This window comes from Camarhynchus parvulus, chromosome 3, assembly GCF_901933205.1.
Source record: "Camarhynchus parvulus chromosome 3, STF_HiC, whole genome shotgun sequence".
NCBI lineage: Eukaryota > Metazoa > Chordata > Aves > Passeriformes > Thraupidae > Camarhynchus > Camarhynchus parvulus.
Window position 1 is genome coordinate 52,412,360 of NC_044573.1, and position 22,949 is coordinate 52,435,308.

General features: G+C 38.0%; 1 protein-coding gene across 2 annotated transcripts in view; it reads right to left on the reverse strand.

Moving 5' to 3' along the window:
• SNX9 (sorting nexin 9) overlaps positions 1-22,949 on the reverse strand; it is a 62,993-nt gene that overhangs the window by 34,484 nt on the left and 5,560 nt on the right. For both annotated transcript variants that reach the window (XM_030944969.1, XM_030944970.1), the window contains exons 2-4: positions 9,192-9,278; positions 6,773-6,847; positions 5,485-5,607 (exon numbers count right to left, since the gene is read on the reverse strand). In XM_030944969.1, the coding sequence (XP_030800829.1) occupies positions 5,485-5,607; positions 6,773-6,847; positions 9,192-9,278 (285 nt within the window). The remainder of the gene's footprint in view (positions 1-5,484; positions 5,608-6,772; positions 6,848-9,191; positions 9,279-22,949) is intronic.

Genomic DNA, 22,949 nt, shown 5'->3' on the forward strand with positions numbered 1-22,949 from the left:
AGCAGTAGCCCGATTTATTTTCATTCATACATTTCTAATACTAGCTTTCTATTCTGCAGAGAAGGGAAAAAGAAAGAAAAAGGCTATGCTGAGCTCTAGAAGGAAGGGAGGAGAAACCATACAAACTAAAATACACAGAATACTAAAATTTATAGCATTTCTATCCTCTGTTCAAGGCTGCAGGTTACACAGGCTGTAAACAGCTGGACTACATTGTGGCAAGTTCTACATACAGTCTACTTATGGATCACTCATGAAATTACTGTACAGAGAGTGTTTTAACTTCCCAACAAAAAGAATTCATTTGGGCCAATATAGTTGTAACAAAATCTAAATAATTCAGATAAACACTATCACTAAAAGAGAGCTGCTACTTATTCACAACTTTTAAAGCATTTTAGGTTAGATATATGAAAAAACACCACAAGCTGTGGTTCAGAATAGGGGAAGAGAGGTCATTGCTGTTAAAACAGCAGTTTCTGAACCTGAAACACAAACCAAATAAATGCAAATACATCCTTAAGTAGAGAAGCACTAATCTTGACCACCAGAAAAAACCCCAAGCCAACCCAGCTGGAGGAGACAACTCAGAATGAATTTTACATTACTGATTGTATTTCCATACATACTTAAATTATGAAAGCTCCAAACACCACCAAGATAATAACCTCTTCATCAACTGCAACAAGAAGCACTATCTAGAAGTGTGAAAGAATATCCTCTACTGCTACAGCCTCTGGAATAAACTCAGCATCAAAGAAATACTATAAGAGAAAAACACGTGATATATTTTACATCAAAAATGACGATCTTTTTTGTTCACTATTTGATAGGTTCACTTGGCTTAACCTGACAAAATTTATATTCATTTCAGTGCCATTATTATTCCAATACCAACAGAGTCTACAGGTAATTTACTTTAAGATACATATATGTATATGCAACTCTAACCAATACAAATAGCATAAGTGCTGATATACTTACTCACTGGCTGTTCCAAATGACAGACTGAAATTAGCACCTTGCATTGCCACTCAGAGGAACAGTGGATTGACAGAGAAGAAAGATTACTCATTCCCTCTGCTCTCTATATCCAAGAGCTACCAAGTCAAAACAGCATGACACTTAGAAAAGCCAAGCCAAGTTGCCATCCTTGGCAACTAAGGCTTCCTTAAGTTGTATTTTCTTGAATAATTTTTTAAAACTTTTCAGACATTAAAGCACAAATGTTACAGGCAGATACAACATTAAATTCTCCTATCTGCTTATCTTCTTCTAAGTGTGTAAATAGTCACCCTGAGTCAAATTTTTCCCTCATTTTGTGTTTAATTAGCTTCACTGCTTCCTCTTTGCTTTCATGTCCCCAGCATCTTCTCAGATAGCTCTTTAAAAGCACAGCTGCAAACTTTATCAAGGCAGCCATTGCTGGGACACTGCTGACGCAAGCAATGACCTGGAGAGAGTGAAGCGCCAGGGGTCAGGTGGAATTCTCTTCTTCTCCTTAGGAATTATCTCTGTGCCCCTTTTCTACTGTCACTTTACATCTGTGGCAACCTCAGGTAGGGTACAATTTCAAAGTGTTGCTGTGGTTACTGGGTCTTTCTCACTGAAGAAAAGGAAGGAAAAGAAGCTGCTTTTAATAATTGCTCTTTAATTACTTTTCAGGAGATTATCTGCTGAACAACAACAAAAGCCTTCTTAGGAAAATAGACAGGAAGCAGAACGGTGTTTGAGTCAATGATGTTTTCTTATCAAAAAGTTATGGTTTCCAGAGTAGGAAACCAAAAGTCTCTTGTTTGACTGGAAAGCAAAAAGGGATGGGGGAAGAAGGAGAAGAGTTGCTAGAGTGGGCATTTATCTTCCTAAGTAATGGTTTTCACGATGGGGCTTTGCTTTCCTGGAGACGGCTGAACACCTGACTGCGCATGGGAAGCAGAGAATGAATGCCTTATTTTGCTTTGCCTGCATGTGAAGCTTTTGCTTTACTGTGCTGTCTTTATCTCCACCCAAGAGTTTACCCATGTTTACCCTTCTGGTTCTCTCCCCCAATCCTCTGAGGGGGTAATAAGCTGCTGAATGGCTTGAGCTGCCTACCAGGGTTAAATCACAACACTGTGGTTTAACTGGGCTCCTAAAAACAGAAGAGGATAAAGTACCACACTCACATTTCAACTCAGCCAGATCTATTATTTTTAATAAAGCTTGGCACTGAAAGACTACACAACAACCTGGTTTGGGGTTTTTTTACTTACAGTTAGAAGAATGGAAGGAATTCTAAGAATTAAAACATCTTCTAACTTACTGAACTGGGGAGTGGGGGCGTTGTGCAACCATGTGTATGTGAGAGTGACAATGTTTATAGAAAGCAATTTCTTCAATACAACAGTAGTAAGAAAAAAAGTCCTAAATCATCCTGTTTATTTAGAATTGCTTTTATAAAGATTTCTTGTAATAAACTTGCAACCCCACCGTGTTACTGCAAAATACAATAGATACCATCAAATATCAGCATTTAGGAATATTGCTATATCTTACTCAGTCTACCAGACTAATCTATCTACAAACATTTTAGTTTCCACTACAGTGCTACCTCCAGAATCCATTCCCCTTACACTGACACACAATTTGTCATTTTTCTTAACTCTCCAGAGCCTGATGTGAGTTTTGTTTAAGATTAAAAGCTTTGTATATTGACCTACTTGGTCATTAAAGCTTTGAACAGGCTGTGCATCTGAACTCAAGCCAAAGTGCCTCAGCGAACTCATGTTGAAAAACATAAATGTTATTGCAACCAAATTCGGAGTAATACAGCTAGGAAGAAGGGCCATACCCACAAAATAGAGGAGATTGCATTCTTATTGAAAGTGGCTCAAAGAGACATGTCCGTTTGCAGGGGATGAGTGACTCAGCCTGACCTCCTGGCGCAGTATTACTGGAACCAATGCAATCCTTCTCTCTATCAGGTGTTTCTACACCGGCGCAGCGATGTCAAATCTGTCTGGCACCGCGCGATCGATGCACACAGGAGCAATGCACACACTTCACAGACACAAGATCAAAGTCAGTGCCAAAGAAAGCTTGCTTTTCTTCCTGAGAGCAAGAAAATATGGTCTTGCACCACACAGACAGAATGAACGGACAGATTTTCTTAATTAAGAAGACAATTAGCCATAGAATTTTTGCAAAGAGAAAATGCCTGCACTAGAGAGCTCTGATCTGGGAGAAAGGCCTAACAGTCAAAAGTGGAAGCCAGAACTGCTTCCACACTACTTAGTATACAAACTAAAATCCCATTAGCAATAAGCCACTAGAAAAAACTACCAGATATGTGTCAGAAGCTGACGAAACCAGTCCTCAAATCAAGATCTACAATTTTCTAGAAATAGCAGTTACTGAACTCAGTTAAAGAAAAAAAGACTTAAGAAAATGAAAATAACTTTTCATATAAAACCCTGACCACACAACAGAATGGTTCCTCCTATGGAAAAAACCATGAAAACTGAAGACCTAAAGACACCAGCCTGATGAAACCTGCTTCCCCCTGCATCTTGCATGGCTTTGACTTCATCCAGGTGCACACTGTCCTCCTCTCTCTCCCTCCCCATGTCAGTAATATAGTTTTACCATAATGCACTACAGTACAGTGGTCCTCCCAGCTATCTCACACAGCATTTGAAGGATAAATGAGAGGAACAGGACACTTCTAAGAGTAGGGCACTGATGCAAATGTGACAAGCTTTTTTCAGGAAGTTACCCTTTTCCAAAATCTATGGAAAAACCCCGCAATCTGTATATATTACAGGGACAGTACACTGTTGATCTTGTGTAAACTACAGTGTAAAGTGACCACATTTTCAAGCTTTTCACTGCTCTAGAAATGCAACTTCCAAGACTAGATTGACAGAGTAATTCTCTATTATTTAGAATATAAGAGATTTTAACCTTTATTTTTATAACTTTATTTTAACCTTTCCCTCTGCACAGACAAGACCTTTTTTCTTCTCTTCTCCAAACACAAGCACCATGTGTTAAGCACAGAACAAGCTCTGACAGATATCTCTATTCCCATTCAAAATATTCTGTGTATTAGATTAGTAAGTAATTCTTCCTAGATCAAACTAAGTTATGTTTCTCCTCTGAGAAACAGTACTCTGATTTGGCAGCAAGTAGCTGCTGCAAATATCTCAAGCCTTCTCACATGCAAAGTTTTGCTAGAAACACTACAGCAAGGGCTTGTAAAAAAATGGGGCAAGGGTAACAGACAGCAAGGAAAAAAAAGAGGTTCCCCATTCTGCACTCAAACTACTGCAATTTTTACTGAGGCAAAACTAACCTATAATCAAAACCTTTGACATGAAAAATTCATGAGGCATTTCATGAGTTCTGCGTTTAGCCTTACATATTAACTTGGTATCAATTAAAAAAATAAACATTAAGACAGTCACAGTGAGCTCTGGAGTCCTCTAGTGAGGACATGTGATCACAGAATAACAATCCTGGCATCATCCAGCTGACTACAAGGAAGCCCAAATCAAACACTCTTTAGTCAATGAACAGCTACATTCACTGTCATACAAAAATGTCCCATGTAGAGTTTTCAAAGGATCTCACTTCATGTCAAAGTCCTGTGGTACAATTAAGAAAACAAATAACTGATATTTAACTGACCTACAAACCAGGTGTGTGCCCCCATCTGTTACCATAAGTACTTACTTTCCAACACAAAAGACCTTTGTATGCTGCTGTTGGAAAAAAAGCCGATTTTGTTCTTCTGTTAACCTATGGACTTCAAAATGTTTAACTTCCTCCATGTGGGACATGCACCAGTCTGCAGACCATAATAAACCACTTGTGTTTAAGATAATATGTCCTCAGATATCTAACCTGGAACTAAATATTTGCTGCTTAATGAACTGGTGCACCAGGCAAAAAGCTATGAATAGAGGAAAAACAAATATTCTTGCAGCAAAGTGAAAGTCAGCTTCTTCTCCAACTGATAATGCATGAATTTACTTCATCTTTTTTAATCCAAGAAACTACTTTTACTCAAATTCTGAGAAAGAAATATATCCACTCACTCTGGCTGCTGATGTATAGATCCCCTAACTGTATAAGACATCAAAAAAGAACGCTCTGGCTCCTTAATAAGGTTAGCATACTAAAAGAAGTAGCTTGAAAATAAAATACACTTGCTAAGAGTGCACTTACATTTACAGAGACTGAAGTAGTCACAGATTTATATCATTGCAGACTGGAAAGAATAAAAATGCTCCATTTCTGAAAGTGTTAAGACTACTAAATTTTCCAGCAGTGACAGTATCTGACCAGTCACACACATCATTAATATTCAACAAAAATGTTCCCTAATGAAAACATAATTATTTTAATTAGTACTTTCATGAAGGTTCACAAATAAAGTACAGCAAGCAATTATGTCAATAAAAGTTTCCATGCCCACAATGCCCAAAAAACCACAAGACATACCTGATTACTGCTTTTGGCAGCAGAGTTGGTCTGAGCTGTATTTGAAGAAAGGGAATCAAAAAAGGCCTGATCAGCTAATGAGTTACCGCAGCTAATGCCATCCTGTGCACCTTCTGTTATAATCTGAAATGAAAAAGGTTGAGAAAGATTCTTCATGCTTCAATTAACCAAATTATGCTTTATCATATATAATCATGCTAACACTCATATCGCTAGACTTTAAGATGTTTGCACATAACCTTTTAAAATTCAAATTCAATTGAATTTTTTACAAGAAACTGACATGATACTCTGGAGGTTTTATTTCCACACCAGATGGAACTAGGTTACCTTACAACTACAACATACAAGACTGTTGTGGCAGTGAATACCTATCTATAAATTGCTTAGGAATTAAAGGTTGTTAATGTAAGCGCCTGGAGACTGTGAACTCAGTGCTCAGGGGATGGATTTGGGACAGTACGTTTAGAAAGCCAAAAGCTACCAGACCATGAGCTAACCAACTGAAGCAAAGCACAAGGTCATGTGAGCCAGCGTAATCCTGCTTTCCCTTCCCCTCCTCCCCCTTTTTGTTTTTTTTTTTTTTAACAAACACAGCACTGCTGAAGGGAGAGACACATGCCTTAAGAAGCTGCAGGAATTACAGCCAAGGTATTCACCCACCTAACCAGCAACCTGCACACATGCAGACACTGGGCCATCCAAGAGTGAATGTGATTGCAGTCTTTGCACTGTGATCGCATTCCACCCCCAAAACAGTATCTCTGGTCTTTAAATAACAATCAGGACAACACACACTGAAGAGACAACAGAGGGTCTCAGTAAGAAGAAAAGCTGGGTAGTCCCTGGATTTGGTAACCCACATCCTGAGCCCCAGAAATGTAGCTCTATTCCAGATTTATGAGCATGCGTCAAGTCCGCCACAGCAACACCAGTGTAAATGTGCATTACTCATTTCACTTCCATATTGCTATCTTCAGACAGAAAAAAAGCCCCAATTATTGGATTATGAGACCCCCAAAACCAAAGCAGATTCAAAAAAACTCATATTCTGCAGATCAGCTGTATTTCCTATAGACAGCTTCCTGTTGCATTTCTTGGTAAACCAGTAAGAAGCTCAGGAGCTTCGGATGGCATGTCTGTACTGGTGTCCAAAGCCAGCTATGTTGCTACAATGAGATTATATATTCCAAGCTTTCTGTTTGAGCATTTCAGTTTGGTCAGCAAACCAGATGATGGCCTTTTCAGCAGTTCTGCTTTCTTAGTGCTGAGCAGTGTAGTCACTTACCTCAACATAATCTGTCGGAACAAGTCCTCTCTCGCCTTGGCTGTTCTTTCCTTCTAACCAGCCTCCACCAACATCCTAAAAGAATTAATATAGCAATAATTTTGCTAGATGGATCCCACAACATGCTTCAAATAGCTCAGCAGGAAGCACTGTCTTGCTGTCCAATGTTCAAAACACAGCTATGACTGTGAAACTGAACAAACTCACTCAAAGCTGCTGAAGCAGCAGATACTCATTTAAACATAATGCAGACCGTGCTGATTTTACACAGCTATTCTGGACTTCAGATTTTAACAAGCATGAAGGGGAAAAATAATTGATTTTTCAGCACTTTTGATCATTTATGAAACCACAATCAATTGTCTGGCCACAGACTGCATATAAACACTATTAGTATGTCCATTTCAACAAATTAATTTTAATCAACAGACTATAAAGAAACAAGACTCAAAGAACAAAACTGTTGGCGATATCTGTAAAACCTCTGCCTCATTTATTGAAGGTGCAGAGACATGTGATGAGTGAGAGCTACCACCCACAGAAATGTTAAGGCTATTCTCAAAAATTAAAAGAGCCACACGCCACGTAAGATCTGGACTGATTCTTTCCACTTCACATTTCTTTTCAGAAGCAGTCTTATGCTATTAGTTTAGAAGGAACTAACAGCAGTTCAGTTCTGATCTCAGTGGGACATCCTGATATTGTTTAGGGTTTTTTAAACACATATTCTACATGCACTACAAAAGCTCTGTAGACCTTTGCAGTTAAGTGAACTTAATTCCAGGGCAACATTATCTGGAATAAGCCAGCTCTGTTTTAAATCAATCTGTTTACGGAACACATAGCTAGTCAAGCTAGTTCACAGATGAAAATTGGAGGCATATATGCTAGACAGCAATTACTAAAATTTTAGGTTTTCTTAATTTGCTTTTTAATTGATGTATTTCTTTATTCACAATTTTTTTTCTTTCACTTCAAAATTTTATATAGTCCTGCACTTTACAGACACTCCAATAAGGAGAAGCCTGCTTATGTATTCAAAATTTTATGCAGTAAAGATCAAGCAGCTAGTGAAAGAACAATTTGCATTTATTTTCTCTTACATACCTAAAAGCTTAATATTCAAGAAGATAAAAATAATTAGACATCTCAGATTATAAATTCAACTAGCAAGAGAAATGGCATCTTGAGCCAGAAGTCATATTTGCACTGCTACACTTGAATGCAATCATTAGTGGACTTGCATGACTTCAGCTATTGCCATCTAAACTTATCATATAAAAAAAGATCATGAGCCTTTAGGGCAATTTATCATGGACAGCATAAAATGAAGTTTTATTTGGTTTTGTGTGTACTTCCTTAAGCCACAGATGCCTTGGCCAGTGAGAACTAGCTTAGAAGTGGTGATCTATTTACATTTAGTCTTACTTTTGTGAAATGGCATTAAGCTCCTGAATTCATTCAAAATGTTAGCCCTGTCATAGCACAGCACACTATCCAAGAGGGTGCTGGCTCTGTTAAATATCTGCTTCAAGTATTTAAGATCAGTGGAACTAAAAATTATCAGGATTACACATGACTAGGATCTTCAAAGAATTGAGTTTATTTTGTAGAATGCATGTGTTTTACACAAATGAATAAATAAGACCTGGCTTCATGATCAGGTAGTTTTTGTTTGCATGTGTTTCAAAAGGCAAGCCTATTCCCTAGGCCATATCATTACATAAAACTCAAAGCAGAATCAACTAATAGTTTGCTACCAAGGGTAATTATATAAGACAATTAAAGTACACCGAAATTCAAAATGTGGACATAAATCAAATGTCAGCACTGAAAAGCCTTATTCATTTAACAATGCCCTGATAGCATTGTGATAGTATTGTCACCACTTCTTCCCTATACCCTGTTCATATTTCTTTAAAGGACACAAAATTTCAGTAAAAACTTTTTGTTGAGTTCTTTACCAAACTTGGAATGCTGAAGTCATTGATTAAGATATCCAAAACCTAGAAGTGAGCTGGATGTCACATTTAAATGCAAGTGGCAAGCACATGAAAGATTACATACACACAAAATGTGCAATATTACGCACACAAAAATAGATAAGGCACTCAGATGTACAGGCTATCACCACCATTAGTTCCTTCCTCTTACTTGTCTCTCAGCTCTGCTTAGGGGAAAACAACGCTGAGTACATTCTTACGCGTGTAGGCACAGTTTGAGAAGGCCCCATCCTCCAAAACATTGCATTTGTTTCCACAAGATTATTAGAAAATTCTTTGTATTCTGTTTTTCTGCTAATTCTTCAGGGCAGGGTAGCCAGGCCTTCCAGATGTCACCAGCACTGTTTTCCTTCCATCTGTTGATAGAAGTAGGTCAGGAAAGTGCACTGAAGCAAATTCTATCTCAGTTTTCTTACCGGGTTGGTGATTGTGATGATCTCCCCTTCACTGACTGTCAGCTCATTGTTTCCAGGCTCAGCAGCAAAATCATACATAACACGAGCCTGTATGAGGGAAAGAACATAACAGTGAGGCTTCCAGCTTCTGTAGAAGGTTTCATTAAGAAAGCATCAGCACAAATTATCCTTAACTTACAGAAACAGTAAGTGCGGGAAGGCTGAATGTACAAAGAGCAACTCAGCACACAGGAAGCTGGCATTTCCTAGATTTGAACTGCAAACTCAACAGTAACAACAACTTTAAAAGATAAAAATCTCACATGGAGCTTGTTGGAGATAATCTACCACAAGGATTTAAGACTGGTTGTTCTCTGTCATGTCTAGAACTATATGTACAATGTTTCCCAGGGGAAGAAGGAAAGCTTCCTAACTTTAGCAAACAATTTTTTTTTTTTGTTTTATAAAAGACATATTCCAACTCCAATTTGGGTAAAGGGAAGTAGTCCACAGACCAAGCAATTCAGAAAAAGAAAAGCAAGTAACTGCAGATGTAAGTAACCACTGCTGTGCATAAAATGTAATATGTAAAATTATGTTTTGAGACTCTATATGGGAAGAACTATGCAAATGCAGAAACAAGCAGGGGGACTAGGCTTGTTATATCAAGCATGAGAGAGGGAAAAACAAAACAAATCTAATTTTTAAGTGTTTAGATACACAAAGGCTTTGCTGTGCATTGACTCTGCTATTACACTACATAAAGAAATGTTTGAAACATTTGGTTTTACTAATAACATAATTCAGTGTACAGCAATGAGTTCCTTCTCATACTTGGAGGGCGAGGGGAAGAAAAAAAAAACTAACCAAAAAGTAGTATTTTCTGTCAAAGGAGGCAATAAAATAATTTCTGTTGAAAGTAAGCTATGTGATAGAAAAAAAAATTACCAAAAGACACAAATTCCTTCAAGTCTTGCCTGTCTCAAAACTGCAGGTTGTTATAATTCTCACCCAGACACAACTTGTTACAGAAAACCAGAGGAAAACAGAACTTCCCACCCCACCATTTTAATTTCATGAGTATCATGTGGAAATACTTCTGGCTGATCAAAAGATACTTTACTTCAGTGTAAATAAAAACAGAGCTGAGAAAAAACACACACGTTTCAGCTGTTCAGCTGACAAATCTAACCCCAAACTATGTGCACAATAAATCGAACACTTGGTCTTCTCCACTAGAGCAGCACAACATTGCAGAAAACCATGTGTCCTAAGCACTCTGAATGCTCCCTTGCATGAAAACCTTTCCCTTAGAATGAAGGCTTTCAGCACTTTCAGATTATGCCATGCAAAACAGAGATGAAGAGGCAAAAACTGTGTTCAATAATAACACTGACTGCTTTCTTTCCAGCAGCACATCTGGCCTCCATGGAAATATAAGAATAAGCTGCTTTACTTTCCTGAAAAATGAACTGAAGAGAAGCACCACACCTTTAGAAATACAAGAACATTTTAAGCAGGGGTGTAAAAAGCACCACTTTCCAGAGCTCTTCCCTCAGCAGTAGCAGATGGAGGTGTTGAACATGTCCTTTATCCAGCAGGTTGTCAAAATTTATCCACTTTCTGCAAGTCAGTTTACAGCACTCAGATGCTGGGCATCTGAATCATGGGAAAAGCAGGGAGTCTTAGCCCTTTTCAAGTAATACACCACAATATTAAATCCTTGCTTCTATTCACAGGAATGACAACAGTTTACCAGAAAAAAAGGCAACAGATAAATTTTATCAGCCTTCAAAAACTGGCAAAACATCCCCAGTGATGACCAGACTGGAAAGGTAAAATGTGTTTCTGTCTAATAAAAGAACAGATGCAAATACTAGATTCTCCAGATACAGCAGTGAAATTAAAGTTACTCAGAAAAAAAAAAAATTGAAGTATTCAGCTTGTAGAGAAAGAAAAAACAAGAGATACATAGAATTTATTAAAGTCATTCTGCTGAAGTTCACTTATTGACCTGCTCTGGATGCCAGTTTCAAAAGTTAGAAAAAGTAAAACATGGAAAAAATGACAAACTAACTACAGTTTAAGAAATTGAAAAACAAATAAAAACAAATATACATTTGCAATGCTACAGAAATTGTTTACTACAGAGCATTAAGAATTTGAGGTACATCTGAAACCTGGTCTGTATAATGACATTTCAAATACATTCCTCATCTTTTCCTGCCAGTACTCTCCATTTCACCTCCATCTCTAGGCTCACTTGCCTAGGCTGGAAATGAAGACCTTAAGTGCTTCTGGTAAGTAAGCTTTAACACTACCCTCCTAACTGTTGAGTTTATAAACTTAACCAATCCCAAAGTAAAATTAAGTGACTAAATATTTTTGCCCCAACTATTAAGCGTATAGTTAACAATGGAAAACCCCCTAGGCTTGCCCTGGATAGCCCAAAACCTATTTAAATTTCTGACAATCAGTTCCAAAACACTATAAAATGGAAAATAGTTTGACTTTCCAATAAGCTTTTTCCTTCTTACTGGCCATAAATATTGTGTCCAAGTAGCAGACCGAACTTAAAAGTTCTATCTACCTTTGCAATTCATGCAAACTTGCAAATGGGCACGGGAAAAAGCATTTAACAAGAAAAGGATTTTAGCTCCTTGGCACTGCAATACACACACTGAATATTAGAGCTAAGCTTAGGGACACTTTGAATATTCATAAAATGGGAATCTCTGATGTATTCCAGATCATAATCTGGATCAGTCCAGATTAATGAACACCACGAAGATAACTTCTTCAAAACACAGTTTAGAAAAAATTGTTACAGTAACTGTTGTGTTTCATATTTACTTCTGATCATATACAAAAGGATCAAACAGTCCAAGAACCACAGGAACGTGAGAAATTAAAATATTTTGTTAGTTGAATAAAGGCCAGTAAAGGCCACTGCTTCATTTACAGAATACTGCAAACATGCAAAACAGGAAAGAACCATTAACAATCTATTACCTGTAAGAAAATTAATTTCATCTACTTGATGAATGTTGCATGTGTATCACCCCTCTCCCACCACCACCTCTGCTCCAAGATACAAATGGCTCTGGATTCTGAAGTTGTTGTGTTAGTTCCTTTGAGAAAAAAAGCCCTGCTAATCCAAAAAGCTTTAACTGATTTCATTGACCAGAAAGCAGGCCTGGGTCTTGTACTGTAAGCTACTGCCTCCCTTTGCTCAGGTGGCAACACAGCATCTCCATTGGGAGTCTGGAACATATCCTGACGTTCACCTCCACGCTCCCTTGTGTGAGGAAGGACTGGCACAGCTTAAGCAGAACCCTGCCACAGCACATGGCAAGAGGGAAAGGGTTCACTGATCTCCAGCATTCCTGCACCTCTGGCATATACTACAGTTTCTCCAGAATGAGAGGGACCCAGCAGTTTTGTCTACAAGTCCAAGATGGGGGAAACCAGTAAGAGTTAAAGGAAAATTAGCTTTTCTGCAGTATGGATATAGAAATTTAGATTGTAATAAAGGAAATAAAAAAGAAACTGGTAATTCTCAGAGTTGTATCAGCATTCTTTGGAGCTTGTTCTACCTGCTGTAGCTACCCAACTGGACTCTAGTTTCCCAATTTACAGATTTACTGACTTACTACAGAGTGAAGCCTCCCAACACTGAGCATTGCAATCAATAATTATTATTGTCTTTTTAATTATGATAGAATCATGTCTAGGAATATTAAAACACCAAAGATTCCCCACACTGAAAAGCAGTATCTAGATTAGTGAAATATTATTCCTCTGCAGGCCTGGAGAAGACTTTACTTTCCTCCACTACTTCTGTCCGAGTTGAGTACTTCCCTCTTCTTTCCAAATATTAAAAACCAAAAGGAAAAAAACCCAACAACAAAAAACCAAGAGCATTTGCCAACTTACTTCTGAAAGCAAACATAAGACTATGCAACTCTACCTGTCAGTGTTAAGGCTCTTTAGCATAAATGAAGTGGGAAGGAAGTTGTCTAGCAAAAGTCATTAAAACAAATTTCCAATGAAAGGTTACACTATTGCTTCACTAAGTTACTAGATGAATATCCAAGATCTCTACAGACATCCTGATCCACTGACTCCTGCTGGATGCCCCCAGAATCTTGAAAGAGGTGACAAAGCAACAGAAACACCTATTCCTCATGAGAAGAATCTTTCTGCCTTTTCCAAGATATTTCGTTCAAGGCTAGGCTCAGATAGAAAAGCATCTTACCCTGAAATTGAACAATCCTGATATGCAGAGGGCCACACTTTTCTGCATTACAGTTCAGCTGCAGCAGGGTAGCTCTGTCATAGATGCAAAAAATGAGTATTTTATGATTGGCTTTTCTCAAATATTAAAATGAATATTATATGTGTTGTGCTAGAAAGTAATGCTGTATTAATTCTCTGAAGTAGTGTGTTAAATATAGTTTTAGGTTATAAAAAATCTTAAAACAGAAACCATGCTATGTAGGATACATTTTTTAAAGAAAGGACTTGCAGCGAGATAGCAGCCACAGGACATCTAAATCTTTCAGAGAAAAAGAATTTATTGCCCTCTTATCAGAAGAAATAAACTTCTTCTCACCTCAAAGGTGCTGTTAGGATTCAGAGGAAGAAGCTGACAATGACCAGACAGAATCCTGTATTTGAATGGAATTTATGCATCGTGTATGAAGTGTATGAGTATGCAACAGGCTATTGTTTTTAAGGGTTAATCCTTTGTTAACGGGTATCCTTTTTTGGGCTTGTGCTGCCCAGAAAAAGGTACCCGGACATCCGTAAATCTTTGTCTTTACTGTCTCATATTGTCCTAATTCCAATTGTCCAAATTATTATTACTCTAATTGTATAACTATTTTTATAACCATTTAATTGCTATTAAACTTTTAAAATTTTAAACAACCAAGTGATTGGTGTTTTTCACAATGGAGAAGGACAGTGGAAGCCCCTGTGTATTCCTCACCAGCCATAAGCAGACAGGCTAACAGGTAATGCACATCAGTTGTGCTCAGAGCAGCTTTTACAACATCTTCCCTGCCTCAGCCTTCCTTGAGATGAATGATCAATGACCCACATAGAATGACTACTGTTTTTTCTTTAAGTTCACACTTCTGAAGTAAAATGTTTTTGTAATACTGGACTTCCTGACTGCAATGCAACAGTTCTGCATCAAAGTATGCTTTATAGCACAAAAATTGGAGAAGCCCCTAAAAGATTGGACATGCCTTTGAAAATGCTTTCCCTACGCACAGGACTTTGTCTGTATTAGGAAGAGATCTAGTGTTACATAGATTCATCTGTTTCAACCACGTGTTACAATTTAGGAAACTTGTACCACAACTGCTTTTCTTGGTCAGCTGGCAGGGGCAGATAGTACAAAGGAAATATCCATAGAAGTTTCATAGCATGAAATTCCCATAACTGCACACATTTCTCTTCACAGTTGGCACTTCAGAACTCAGACCTTCAGCCACCCTGTACTGGTCTTGCCAAGAGACAGGGATTCACAGGTTTGAATTGCTTGTTGCCACGAGGCAGATAAATGAAGGTTTCTCTAAAACCTGCATCCACTGGAGGAGCAGAAACTATAATTTGGGAAGCTTGTCAGAATGCCAAAAATAAAATAAATAATTTTTTTCAATAAAGAAAAGTTAAGCATTAGCATTGGCTCTAAACAACTCAAAGTCCTCATATTTTAAACGGCCGTGTCAGTGAGCAGACTTGAACTTTTCTTCTAGGACAGCAACCCAAGCTTTTAGCTGGGATGAACAACAAAGGGCTTTTGGTCACCTCGAGTAACTCCAGTAACACATCTGGTATGAATAAACTTCAGAACAGCTTGCTACAACAACTGCTTCAGTTAGTACAAATATTCTTCAGTAGGTATAGTAAGCCTTTGAAATCTGCTGCTTGTGAAATACTGATAAGCACTATGTTGCTCACACTTGGAAGCACAGAAGAGGAAAATGCATTTATTTCTTCCCAGACTTCATTTCATTAGTTAGCTTCTAAAAGCTTTTTGGATGTGGGTTTGGTTTTTAGTACATTTTTTGTGAGGTTTCTTTCATTAGTTTTTTTTCAGAATTACTTTTTCCCACAAATATTGCTTTTAGAAATAAAATATTCACTCTAAAGGGCAATTCTAAGAGAATAAAACAGAAATAGCATAGCTGGGATACAGGTTGGGATCTCAGGATTGGAGAAATTAAGAAACCAGAAAGAAAATAATAAACACAAAAGCCTACCTGCAAATACATCACTTCAGAAATTAGCAGTATATTTTGATTACTTCCTAAAGAATGGTTCAAAATCAAGCATTTAATCTAAAGAGTGACAATACTCTTCCACACAAAAATCAATTAACTTAAAACTATTTTTGCATTTTCTTACCTCTGCTAATCTTTCCCAGCAATTTGCCCTGCGATTACAGTCTGCAAAAACTAGTGGTTTGTAGGTATTTGTCTGCTTAGAATAAGTGTATAACATCTGACTTGTTATCAGCTGAAGCAGAAGCCTTAAACCCCTGGCTGTCTTCACTGTGCCAGTGAAGCTCCGGGGAAGACTCAGGGTAAGCATGGATCTAAATGACAGCTTAGCCATTGTTTTGTCTCACCATTCACAGACTACTTAAGTTGCCATGTTTTAATGAATGCATCTTTGAAAAAACTCCCCACAGATCAAAACACATGCTAAGTCCCTCTGTGGAAATGGCAGGGAATTCTGCAAGAAGTTTAAAAGGGCTGGTGTCCAAAATGCTGAGAAAAACAGTAAGAACACAGGAATACAGACAGAAGCCCCTCGTGTCTTTCCCACCTCAGAGGACTGAGGACACCAGCTTTCTTCCAACAGTGCCTAACATTTAGGTAGATTAAATAATTTCCCTACCCTTTAGCCTGAAATCTAAGCTTGTTCAAAAGCTAAGTGCTACAAGTCCGAAGAGATTTTCACTGCATCATCTTCATCACTGAATCACAGAATGGTTTGGGCCATACTGACCTTAAAGACCATCTTGTTTTGGCAACCCTGCCATGGGCAGGGACACCTTCCACTACACCAGGCTGCTCAAAGCCCCATCCAGCCTGGCCTTGAAAATATAAAAAACATTTCTACTACTAACGAAAGAAACATCCCAGGCTATGATTTGACCAAAAAATGCCTTTTCATTTTAGTCCCTCTATCAAACTCTATCAGACTGCAAAACAAAGTGTGCATTTGGATAGCCTATGCAGAAACATCAAGTGGCTCCTCAAGTGCTATGACTCTCAGCCTGGAGAAGCAGCTACTCTCTGTCCTGTGGTAAAGAAATGTCTACATGTTCCTCTCACAGGCTTTCTTAAGAAACAAGACACAAACCAAACATTGACAATAGAAGAATAAGAGGACACAAGGGACATTGTCTTCTAAGACAGACTCCTACAGAAACAGTACCTTAGGAATTCAAGAGATTATCCATTATACTAGCAACTGCCAGTAAAGTGATAAAGATTTATTATTTCTCTTTTAACTACTATAGAGAAACTGCAGAAAATGTATATTGCTTGTATTGGGCTAGGCATCACTTATTGTGCACATGCTCAGCAACATCTGCCTAGAAAACTGTTACCATCTTATTGAAATTCTCCCATACCTTCTCAGTGATTTCTCATGGGCAGCTCCTCACAGCGCTGACTCCTTCTTCTTCAGAGTACAACCAACAGACTCTAAACTCTCTTCACAGCATAACCAACAAACTCCAACTCTCTCCTCACCCAGCTAACCCACTCTTCTTATTGGACACAGCTGTGGCCTATTAAGGGCAGGCCTGTTCCTAATCTTTGGTGATTAGTACAGCTGCAACGTCTCAGGTGTGAGACTGCCTTCTGCACTATTTTCTTACATTCCCCCCACAGAAAACTAGCTTGAAGAAACTGGAACATTTTATACTATGATTTTATTAAACAATAAGCAAAAAATAAAGTTCACTTATTCAATTAAAACCTCCCTTTAGTATTACATTTCTTTTCAATACCATTTTGTTTTGCTTTTAGCAACATCAGAATTAAAGCAAACTCATCCAAAAAGTAAAACTAAATTCAGTAAAGAACTCCGCTTCTGGATAAAGAGAGAAGGTCACAATATTCAGGTATCATTATTCCAAGTTCCCTCACCAGCTCTAATTGCTGGATCCTCACATTACTCTACAAATTCACATTAAAATGTCTCTTGACCCACTGGCTCACTCTCCTCTGGGCAATTTTTAATTCTACCTAATCTACTCTAAAATAAGTTCACTAGCCTACAGCTAATCATTTGAAGTCAACAGTACTGACTATAAGCATATTAGAACTAAATTAAACACAGACAAAAATCTAAGAAATAAGGACTTGTGTAATTTCTTCCTGCTAGTAAAATATGTTTGCAGACAGATGCAAAACTCAGAAGTTGCATGTGCCTACAATATTTCAGGCAGGTATTTAATTAAGTATTTATACTGGATTAAAAGGTCTATCTCATATTGGAATTGACAACAAAATATGAAGCGTTTCCAAAAAAGTACAAACCACAAAGTCTGACACCTTTATATGGTAAGGGACAGGAAGGCAATACTCAATTCCCACCAACATGCATGTGGTTTAAACCACTGGCACTTCTAGAATTAGAATGGAAGTAAGAAAGTAGTGTCTAGGCAAGTTTTCAAGTGTTAAAGAGACTTGGAGTTTCCTGTAGTAATAAACACAACAGCTTACTGGCCACCTCAGCAACTTGGGCTTTCCTCGGTGAGGACAGATTAACTCTTCAGATCTACCACACAGGACTTCACTGTCTTGCTGAAAATAATTTTTGGTCATGAAAGACTACCTGAACTCAGTTCAGGCTAGTCCCACTCATTTTTTGTTCCATATTTTATTTTTGATTCACAGAACATTAGCTTCTTTACAGCTGTCTACCTGTCAGCAAACATCACCACACCCCAAAGCCCAGTGAAATGTGCTCCTGGTCAGCATTACAGGCAGAATGCACACCAAGAACTTGCATTCAAGTGAACTCCTATACAGGAAGCCTCTTGTTCAACTCAAGCATCTGGAACTAAAAGTCATTGATACAGAATGAGGTCTAAAATGGTTATATGACTAAGATCTCTCTTAAAAGTGTCAGAGTAAAACAGATCTTAAAATTGTAAGATGCTGAAACAAATTACAGCTTCTTTCCATGCAGTTATAAGCCAGGTGGATAGATAACTATGCCACAGAGCATGAAAAAAGCAAAGAGAAACTGTGATGTTTTCCATATTTGCAGCAGTGCTTAAAAATATTAAAGTCTGAGAATTATCTATAAGCAGTTCAGTGGTTAAAAAAACCAGCTTATTTTCAGAATAACTATCATGCACTACTAAAAGAGGTGCTTGGTTACATTTTGGTGTGTTCATAGTGACTTATTTATGGGGTGCTGCCAGACCCAAGAACAGAATCTCCATGCACCCAAGCAACACTGAGGCAAGGGAAATTCAGTTGCAGAAATACATTCAAGACACCCATGTGACTTAGAGATATTTCCAAATACTGACTCAGATACTCCCCTGAATCACATCTGAGCTGTCCATTGGGTTAAGCACCTGAAAAAGCCTTTTTCTTGCTTAAAACATTACTTATAAACTAGTCATAAATTAAAAATGTACTGCAAAACTCCTACCATGAGTGAGGAACTCCAGTGATACCAGACCTTTTTCAGAATCAATTTACTGCACTGCTCCAAGTGCCCAGCCTTCCCCATGTTTTCCTTTCTGAATACCAACCTTTCTCTGATCCTCAGATAAAGTGGAGACTCAACAATTTTGAATTTGATGACATTAATTCCAGTTTCACCACGACTACAGCAATGTATATAAATCAGCAAGTGTATAATAAAAAGTGTGTAATAAATGCAGCAAGTTCAGCATGCGTTTGTATTTACGGATGTCAGGCAGGATGCATTTATCTCAAGTGTGATTAAAATATCTGCCTAGATTAATCATTACTGTATCTCTGAAATCAAGCTGCAAAACTTACAACTGTCTGCTGAACCAATATTTAATGGCGTGTTTCAGAATCCTGCTGTGCCAAGTCCCCTGATGTTTGCCTGAAACTTGAGGTCACAGTTCTGTCCCCAAAGAACAGAGCCAGTAAGATGTGAAAGTTTCAGAAAAAGCCAGCAGCATTCACCAGAAAAATTGCCACATTGTGACCTACTCATTAAGACAGCTTGTAGTCACACAATAGTGCTGCCTCTACGAGAGCAGAGATTAGAAAAAATTAGTAATTATCTTAATAATTGGACAGGGACAAAGTTTCACTAAGGTTTTCTAGCAAACTTCAAGCCCTTTCAGACTCAGCACACTATTACACATTGTGGATCTCAATGTACCACATGCACAGGCCACTCTAGAAGCAAATGAATACCTGGCAAAGCAAACTAAGTGCATGTTAAAATGATGCTGCTTCCAATAAACTTCATCCATAAAATACAGAATGGAATAGCTCTACTACTCTGAAGTCCCAAACACTGGTAAATATTAATAGGAAAACACAAGCTGAATAGCATGCTCACTGAAAGCAGTTGGGAAGGAATCTGAAACACAGCAGGATGAGCTCTCCACATGGAATTCTGCTAAATTCTCTGTTACTTGAGTAACCAACATTAATCAACATATTAATGTTTTCTCATATCTCAGTTCTTATTAGAAACACTACTTTGTAAAAGGCTATGTTTACTTTCATTTTATGAACAAGTGAGGAAACTGCTACACCAACATAAATGCATTACCATTTTATGAGATGAAGCTTCTTTACTCTAGAAGTGGGCAAGGTTCTCATTTTTTGGGTTCTAAAGTATCCAAGCCTATGGCTATTTTAGGCTTTTCTACTGGCAGTGTAGAAAAGTACAAGACCCTGTAAGATTACAAATTTTATTTCATGATAAATGGCAGCTCAAATAAGCAAAGCTCAGTCATTAGACCTGGCCAGAGAACACCCAGCACTTGAACTGGACACTAATGACCTGCAATTTCATGCAATGTGCACACTAGCAGTGTAGGCATATCCCACTTTAAGACAAAGAGTTAGGAAAAAAGAAGAAAAAGAATGCTTGAAGAGATGCATTTAATAAATTAAAAAAAACAAACCAGGAGATGTAATGAATGACAGAACTGGAATAAGTCATGCAACATTGAAAGTTTGACAGAACACCTCACAAACTTTTCTTGTACCAGCAACCTTTACAGTGACAGAAAGCATCAAAGAAGTCTGAAAAGAAAGTTAGAACTTCTGCTTCCTTACGAATTACTAGAAAATTTGGCAGCTTGACAGAATGTGACAGAGCTGTTGATAAAAAAAATTGTCATTCAACAACCTTCACATAAACATCCAAGACTGTGGTCTAGTTATTTGCAGCAAGGAAGACGCTTAATTTTGTATTCCACAAGCAATCATTTTCAGAAGAAAAATATACGGCTATTAAGGAAGGAAATTACAGCACTGCTGAAAGAAGTGTGCTGTAACTAGGTAAGCACTAATTACATTATATTATCATATGTAATTACAATATTCAGTTACTGAATTAAACCTTGACCCCCCCCCAAAAAAAGAACCAATGCAGTGGAGGAAATATGACATTTAAGCTTCACTCTCAAATCTGATGAAGCTATAAGGTGAAGCAACTCATCAGTCATTGCCTTACTGCTGCAGAAAGATGAATTGTACAGGCTCTTCAGGCAATACTAGAATTTAAATAAGAACTAGAAAAAACCAATAAATGTAATAGCCTTATATCAGCTGTCTTTCTTCTGGAAACCACTTACATAATCACCATAGAGGGAAAAAACCCCAAACTTGTCATATAGAAGGGAGGTACAGTCTAAAGCTATTCTAAGAGTATTTTTTTAGCTGTTCTTGCAAATTAGCCATTTTGTTCTATCAACCAGGAAAGCAAACACTTTGCTTGAATTGAGATGACAACTAATTTTTGCTCTGAACAATGAGAACTGCAGTCTCAGAAGGCTGGGAAAAGCAAAACAAGTCCAAAACCTACTGTGTTTGAACAGAGATACCATGTGAATACACAAAATAAAAGCACAACAGTTCCCATGCCAAGGAGGAGCAGATGGCAATTCAGAGCAGAAGTCAGTAACTCAATGACAAGTGATAAGAAATACGACCCATCAACCAGTTCCTCACCAGTCTCCACTTTTTTACAGGAGTGGGACTGAATGATTTCAGCTGGGCAAGACCCACTTGCAGAAACCCTGGGCAAGACATGGCTGCCTCTCCCCAGAAGCAGCTGTTTTGCTTGGGCTCCCCAGAGACCTCCCACAGGCTGCACAGCCCATCTTCTCACCACCTCCTCCTCCTTCCAGCCACCTATTTTGCACTTTGGAAACCCCTCCCGCACAGTGGCTTCCTTTAAAGGGCAGGACCTGGGGGAAGAGCTGCTCTAAAATACAGGAGGAAATAGAGCTTTTACCCACAAAACACATGTTCACACACAGAGTCGCTGCTTTGACTTTACCCAGCACACTTTTATGAGCACACACCCTGTTACCAGCAGTGCCCAGGATGGCTCATGTGCCCTTCATACCATGCCATGTCCCAAATGTCTCCTCACAACTACACAACAGCCGGACCAGGCTGCACAAGGGCAGCTCCCTACAGGAAGAGCTGTTCCTTGTGCCCTTCTCCGCATACTGTGGGTCTTACAGAGGACTGTCTGCCAAAGTTAAATGATTCTGGTCTTAAATTTCTTTTTCTTTTTTACATATATTGTTGACAAACATTTTTTATTCATATAAACCTCAAAGATAAAGAAGGTTTGGGAAAGAAAGTGATAATGCTCAGAGTTTAAGTCAAATTTTCCTGTAAGAAATATGCCTTTTTATTTTCTCTCTCTTCAGTAGCACTTGAATTTTGCTTATTGGACTACTACAAGATTGCTCTGTTGTTTGAACTTTCAGTTACTTGGGAAGCTCCTTTCCAATCATAAACTGCTGAGAAAGCAGGAATGCAACTAAAGAAAATAAAAGCACAAGCTCTGATTTTCAGCCCTCCGAGAAGTGTAAAGTGAATTTGGATAAATTGTCATTGTGAAATATGCTTTGAAATAGAAGAGGTTTAGCCTTAAATGCTGAACACTGCAATAGCTATTTACTTAAAATAATTCTAGATATCTAAATGCTCATCTGTTCTACTGCAGGGTGGTTGAAACAAATCACTCCCACTATTTTACAGTCTCTTCTCTATTACCTGCTTTTAAAATGTTTTGCAAGACTGCTTCCAACACCATAAATGTTACAATTGCTTGTAAATTTAATACAGGAGGGAACCCACATATTTGAAATGGCAAAATTCTCAAATGACTTTTACCTTGGTGATCTCTGTAAACTTTTAAATTTGCCAGATGCCCTAACCAAATAAGAAGAGGTTTACTTAATATTCAGACACTTTTCTAGGACTTTTTTCAAGACCTGAGAATCTGAGGAGGAAGATAACCCAGAGGAAAACCTTGAAAGAATGCAGTAAAATAAACCTTCTTACCAAGCTACAGTTACCTGTAAAGCCTTATTGCTGAAGTAATACTAATATATGAGAAATTGTACCAGAGTGAAAACCTGAAACTCTGAATCTATAAACCAGATGTAGCATATGACATTTGATACCAGACTTCCTCCTCTTTGGCTGCTGTAATCATGTTTTTAAATGATGACCTCTGGTAATGAGTCTCTGATGACTCTGCCTAGGTGCT